Raw genomic sequence first — 7349 nt, 5'->3', positions numbered from 1 at the left:
ATGGCATCTGTCCGCCACTCACCTGGCAGGGGTAAGAAATGTGATAGCAGACGCTTTGTCCCGGTCAGTCCCTCTGGAATCAGATTGGTCCCTAGACGACAGGTCATTCCAGTGGATATGCCAGAGAGTCCCAGGCCTACAAGTAGATCTCTTCGCCTCACAAGCGAACCACAAGCTCCCTTGCTATGTGGCCCCCAACCTGGACCCTCTGGCCTATGCCACGGATGCCCTGTCGTTAGATTGGAATCAATGGAGGAAAATCTATATATTTCCTCCAGTGAATCTTCTTTTGAAAGTCTTGAGCAAGCTGAGGACTTTCAAGGGACTAGTAGCTCTGATTGCTCCAGACTGGCCAAAAAGCAACTGGTATCCGCTGCTTCTGGAATTGGGTCTCCGACCTCAACGGATTCCCAATCCCAATCAGTACAAATGAGGACTGTGTTCGCTTCCTCAGGAATTCTCCAGACCCTAACTTTATGGACTTCATGAAGTTTGCGGCTAAAAAAGATGCTAATATTGATCCACAAAACATTCTCTTTCTAGAATCAGACAAAAAAGAGTCAACTATTAGGCAATATGACTCAGCTGTTAAAAAATTAGCATCCTTCCTGAATGAATCAAACACTACAACCATGACAGTTAATTTAGCTATATCCTTTTTCAGGTCCTTGTTTGAAAAAGGTTTAGCAGCTAGCACTATTACTACTAATAAATCGGCTTTGAAGAAAATCTTTCAGTTGGGTTTCCAAATAGATCTAACAGAATCTTACTTTACGTCTATTCCCAAAGCCTGTGCTAGACTCGGACCTTCTCAAAGGAAAGGCTACTGCAGTTTCATGGTTCTTAAATGATGTCCTCAAACTAGCCTCAGATACTGACAACTCGTCTTGCACATTCATGATGCTCCTTAGAAAGACGTTATTTTTGTTAAGCCTGGCTTCAGGAGCCAGAATTTCAGAACTGTCGGCTCTATCCAGAGATGCGGGTCATGTGGAATTTCTCCCCTCAGGAGAAGTTCTACTTTCCCCGGATCGTAGCTTTTTAGCAAAAAATGAGGGATCCCCTTGCAAGGTGGGTTAGGGCTCTCCTTGGAAAGTCCATCACCAACTTCCGCAAGATCCTTCTCTCTGCCCAGTATCAACTTTAAGAGCCTTTCTATCTCGTACATCCTCTAGATCCTCAGGTTCTCTCTTTATGAGAGAAAAAGGTGGCACTTTATCAGTGAAAGGAATCAGACAACAGATCCTTTACTTCATTAAACAAGCCAACCCTGATTCATTTCCAAAAGCACATGACATCAGAGGAGTAGCCACCTCAATTAATTACTTCCAACATATGAACTTTGAGGATCTTAAAAAGTATACTGGATGGAAATCACCGACAGTCTTTAAACGTCATTACCTGAAGTCCTTGGAATCTTTAAAATTTTCTGCAGTAGCAGCGGAAACATTGTTTCTCCTGATACTGCACAGTAGTTGTAGTATAGATCCAGGTCTCCTTTCTACCTACCTCGTCCAACATGCCTCACCCTATTGCCATGCTACTCGGGATACTCTAGCCTTAGCCGCTAGAATCATATTGGTGGATTGTCCCTTATTTTTTTGCTAGGGACATCCACGTTTTGTACATATAATGTACTTCAGTGTTTCTACCCTTATTTTTATGCTAGGGTAGAACACAATGAGTTTGTATATTTTGTAAATATCTTAATTAAGTGAATCATTCTATATTGTTCTTGCCATTACACTATTATGTATCACCATGTCTAATATAAGTTAATTTTAAGTACTTTATATTGATTGCTTTCTTTACCATGCCATTGTTTAGGATAAGTTAGCTTTAAGTACTTTTGTTTGTATACTGTAATGTCCCTGATTCACTTATATTATATATCTCTTTTTTACTATTGGGTTTCATTTGTCCTTATTCCCATCTTGTCTGTTTCTCTGGTACTATTTCATAGGCCGACACGAGCTGAGCCCAGAAAAGGGATTTTGACGTAGGAAAAATCTATTTCTGGGTGATTGGCTCGTGTCGCCCTATGAAACCCACCCTGTTTTCTTTTACCCACCCTACAGGACAAGATGTTCATAGATTAAGGATGACCGCTAGGGGCGCTGCTGTCCGTGGCGTCGGTAGTAGTAGTAGTAGCGGCCGCATCACCCTTTAGTATCAGCTCTCTCTGGTGGGGATTTTATGTTGGAAGGTCTAAATGGTAAATGACTCGTGGTAGTGATCCCACTCGCCTATATTCCCATACCGACACTTCTTTTATAGAGTGAGCGAGTCAGTTTTACTGACATTTTCTTAATTTTATTTTTCTCTGGTAATTTTAGATTAATTTTACCTAGAAATAATGATCTTAAGGATATTTCATAGGGCGACACGAGCCAATCACCCAGAAATAGATTTTTCCTACGTCAAAATCCCTTTTTGCATCGGTCACAGACGTTCTGTTGAAAGCAAAGTTGAAGGATATAAACCGAGTTTGGCGCTCAAGAGCAAATGTCAAATCTCGAGACAAGTTGTCAGTAATCCCGCCGATTCTTCGCAAGCGTCTCCGCCCCTGGGCGGAGTCCAGAAATCTGTCCAAATCAGTTCCTCTCCAGTTCCCCCCTCTGGCGTTGGTTATCCACACGGACGCCTCTCTAAGCGGGTGGGGAGGATACTCCCAATTCAAGAAAGTTCAAGGGACTTGGTCGCCTCAGTTCCGCCGGCTTCACATAAACGTATTGGAAGCCATGGCAGTATTCCTCACCCTGAAAAGGCTTCTTCCAGCCAAGAATTCCCATATCAAACTAGTATTGGACAGCGCAGTAGTGGTACACTGCATCAACAGAGGAGGATCCAAGTCAAGACATGTGAACCATGTTATGATAGCCATTTTCTCCCTAGCAGCCAAATACAAATGGCATCTATCCTCCACTCATCTGGCGGGAGTAAGGAATGTGATAGCGGACGCTCTGTCTCGCTCAGTCCCTCTAGAATCGGAGTGGTCCCTAGACAGGCATTCATTCCAGTGGATATGCCAAAAGGTCCCAGGCCTACAGGTGGATCTTTTCGCGTCCCAATCCAACCACAAGCTTCCTTACTATGTGGCCCCCAACCTGGACCCTCTGGCCTATGCCACAGATGCCATGTCCATAGATTGGAATCAATGGAGGAAGATATACATCTTTCCTCCAGTGAATCTTCTATTGAAAGTCCTGAACAAACTCAGGTCATTCAAGGGACAAGTAGCTCTAGTAGCCCCGGATTGGCCCAAGAGCAATTGGTATCCTCTCCTCCTGGAATTGGGTCTCTGACCTCAACAGATTCCCAATCCCAAACTGTCTCAGTCAGTACAAATGAGGACTGTGTTCGCTTCCTCAGGAATTCTCAAAACCCTAACTTTATGGACTTCATGAAGTTCGCGGCTAAGAGACACGCAAATATTGATCCCCACAACATCCTTTTCTTAGAATCGGATAAAAGGGAATCAACTTTGCGCCAGTATGATGCAGCAGTTAAAAAACTGGCAAATTTCCTGAAGGAAACAGACGCTCAAACCATGACAGTTAATTTAGCCATATCCTTTTTCAGATCCCTGTTTGAAAAAGGTCTAGCAGCTAGCACTATTACCACCAATAAGTCAGCTTTAAAGAAAATCTTCCAGTTTGGCTTTAAGATAGACTTAACAGACTCGTACTTTTCATCTATTCCCAAAGCTTGTGCTAGGCTCAGACCTTCAGAAAGGCCTACTTCAATTTCATGGTTCTTGAATGACGTCCTCAAACTGGCTTCAGATACTGACAACGATTCATGCAATTATATGATGATATTAAGAAAGACATTATTCTTATTAAGTCTGGCCTCAGGAGCCAGAATATCAGAACTGTCGGCCCTTTCCAGAGACTCTGGACATGTAGAATTTCTCCCTTCAGGAGAAGTCCTTCTATCTCCAGATCGTAGCTTTTTGGCAAAAAATGAGAATCCCTTAATGAGGTGGGCCCCCTGGAAGGTCCTCCCTCTTCCCAAGACCCTTCTCTATGTCCGGTGACGACCTTACGAGCCTATCTGTCCAGGACATCATCTAGATCCTCAGGCCCCCTCTTTATAAGGGAAAAAGGTGGCACCATTTCCATTAAAGGGATCAGACAACAAATCCTGTACTTTATTAAACAAGCTAACCCTGATTCATTCTCTAGAGCCCATGACATCAGGGCAGTAGCCACCTCTATTAATTACTTCCAGCATATGAATTTTGATGATTTAAAAAAGTACACGGGCTGGAAATCGCCGACAGTTTTCAAACGTCACTACTTGAAATCCTTGGAATCTCTTAAATTTCCGGCAGTGGCAGCGGGAAACATAGTTTCTCCTGACACTGTCTAGTAGTTGTAGCCGAAGATCCAGATCTCCTTTCTACCTGCCTCACTAATATTTCCCCTAACCCTACTGTCAAGCTCAATCCTGTCTTGAGCCTTAGCTGCTTAAGAAGGCTAGATATTGTGACGTGTCCCTTATTTTTTTGCTAGGGGCACTCACACTTGTAAATATTATTGCTGATTGTGACTGTTTGGTGATGTCCTCCCTTATTTTTATATCATAAATGTTTAATAATAATCTTAAGGACTATAGTGAGTTATCCTCTCTTATTTTTATGCTAGAGAGTCTCACTTGTATATATTAATGTCTGATACATTCTAGTTTTAAGTTATCATAAGTTAGCCTAAGTGTAATTTTAAGTTATGTTATATATTTTAAGGCTAACACATGTTAAATTGTACTAACTTTAAGTTTAAGTATGATAACTCTGTAAATATTTCAACTAGATTAAAACTGTTTTTGTTTTCTTTTCGTTTTCTTGAGACCTTATTTTTGTTTCTTTCCAATCTTGTGCCAATTCTCTGGTACTATTTCACGAAGTGACACGGACTGAGCCCAGAAAAGGGATTTTGATGAAGGAAAAATCTATTTCTGGGCAAGGGTCCGTGTCGCCCAGTGAAATAATCCCTTAAGTTCATTATTTCTAGGTAAATGATACTAACATTACCAGAGAAAAACAAAAATAGGGGGATGTCAGAGTATCTGACTCGCTCACCCTAAATAAAAGAGGGTGTCGGTATGGTACTGGGGCGAGTGAGAACACTACCACGGACCTCTTGTCATTTAGAATTCTCCTTCATCAAAATCCCCCTCCCGAGAGAGCTGGTACACAGCCGGCGTCGGCAACTAGTACTACAAACTCCCCCACGCCGACAGCAGCGCCTCTCGTGGCCATCCTTGAAGTTAGAGACCAATATTGGGTGCAAGGGTGGAATATAAACAGGGGGGGATTTCACTGGGCGACACGGACCCTTGCCCAGAAATAGATTTTTCCTTCGTCAAAATCCCTTTTATCATGAAAATAACATGTTAAGGACCTCAGGTTTGTATAATTAGGAAAAATACAATTTACTTTAAAAAATTTTGATATTTGTAATACTCCCAGCTCATGAAGGAAAGATACTATTCATTTGATTGTCAAATTTAGAGTAAGTCAGGAATTTGTGGTAAAGCAGAATCTAGTAGAATTGTCGACCAACTTTAGCCTGAATAAATTTGTTGGTTCTGAACAGATCTAAGGATGCTGTTTTATTGCTTCTTCTGAGACATTGTGTCCGGTTGATCATTGCATTGTGATATTTGATTTTCCAGAGGATGCTTATTTTAGAGTTGTTATGAATGGGACTATTCAGAACATGTTTTTCTTAGATTGCTTATTTTATTTCAGATTATTCCAAACAGGAAAATTACTTCAGTTCCTAGCTAGGATTGAGTATTGCACAGAGAACATCCTGTGAAAATGGAAGCTGAAAAATCGTCCTCGTTGTTGTTGCTCAAAGAAGAGAAGGAGAATTTGGAGGAGGGTCGAACTGAAAACACAGGGGAAGGCTCTTCGTTTGCAGACCCCTTCTTAGAAGTCAAGGCAGAACCAGAATTTTTTGACGGTGGGGAATTGGATGTGAACCGTTTATCCCAATTTATAAAGTATGAGGAGGAGGAGGACAGCTCTCCAAGCTATGATGATGGAAGTGGAAAGAAGAAGATATGTATGGCAGAAGAAAATAGACATTTGGGTAGAAAAATCACAGCAGGGAAGCAAATAAGTTGTGCTGAATGCCAAAGGACATTTCCAAAGATGTCCCAATTGAAATCCCACATGAGAACTCATACAGGAGAGAAACCACATACTTGTTCTATATGTCAAAGAAGCTTTTCTCAATTAGCTAATCTCAAATGTCATATGAGAACTCATACAGGAGAGAAACCATATACTTGCTCTATATGTCAAAGAAGCTTTTCTCAGTCAACATATCTCAAATATCACATGAGAACTCATACAGGAGAGAAACCATATATTTGTTCTATATGTCAAAGAAGCTTTTCTCAATCAGTTCATCTCAAATCTCACATGAGAACTCATACAGGAGAGAAACCATATATTTGCGCTATATGTCAAAGATGTTTTTCTCATCAAATTAATCTCAAAGTACACATGAGAACTCATACGGAAGAGGAACCATATACATGCTCTATATGTCAAAGAAGTTTTTTTCATTCAAGTGGTCTCACAGAACACATGAGAACTCATACAGGAGAGAAACCATATACTTGCTCTATATGTCAAAAAAGTTTTTCTCTTCAATGTAATCTCCAAAGACACATGAGAATTCATACAGGAGAGAAACCATTCACTTGCCCTGTATGTCAAAAAAGTTTTTCTCAATCAGGGGATCTCAAAACACACATGAGAACTCATACAAGAGAGAAACCATACACTTGCTCTATATGTCAAAGTAATTTTTCTCTTCAAAGTAATCTCCAAAGACACATGAGAACTCATACAGGAGAGAAACCATTCACTTGCTCTGTATGTCAAAGAAGTTTTTCTCGGCCAGGTCATCTCAAAACACACACAAGAACTCATACAGGAGAGAAACCATTCACTTGCCCTATATGTCAAAAAAGTTTTTATCAATCAGGTGATCTCAAAACACACACGAGAACTCATACAGGAGAGAAACCATACACTTGCTCTATATGTCAAAAAAGTTTTTCTCAGCCAAGTCATCTCAAAAGACACGAGAATTTACACTAGACAGAAACTGTTTACTTGATCTCTGTTCAAGTAGTTTCACATAAGTGACTTACCAAACAATTACATTAGCTGTACGCTTTCTTACCTGGCAGTCGAAAATTCAAATTCCTGGCGGCGGTAGCGCCATTGTTCGTGTAGGTGATACAGATCCTGCCCACTTTTGGGAATACCTGGTACTGCTGAGCTTAAGACTTCAATTCGTTTTCTGCCGGCCACGGGGTAACAC

General features: G+C 41.1%; 1 protein-coding gene across 1 annotated transcript; it reads left to right on the top strand.

Annotated features, from left to right (window-relative positions):
• Nucleotides 1–5722: 5722 nt before the first annotated feature.
• On the top strand, nucleotides 5723–7123 carry LOC135222765 (gastrula zinc finger protein XlCGF57.1-like). The gene has a single exon (XM_064261017.1). The coding sequence runs from the start codon at nucleotides 5828–5830 to the stop codon at nucleotides 7121–7123; it is 1296 nt and encodes a 431-aa protein (XP_064117087.1). The 5' UTR covers nucleotides 5723–5827.
• Nucleotides 7124–7349: the final 226 nt, after the last annotated feature.

The sequence above is a fragment of the Macrobrachium nipponense genome, chromosome 8, assembly GCF_015104395.2.
Source record: "Macrobrachium nipponense isolate FS-2020 chromosome 8, ASM1510439v2, whole genome shotgun sequence".
Lineage (NCBI taxonomy): Eukaryota > Metazoa > Arthropoda > Malacostraca > Decapoda > Palaemonidae > Macrobrachium > Macrobrachium nipponense.
The sequence above is the reverse complement of the archived record's forward strand: the minus strand, read 5'-3'. Positions and strand labels throughout refer to the sequence as shown.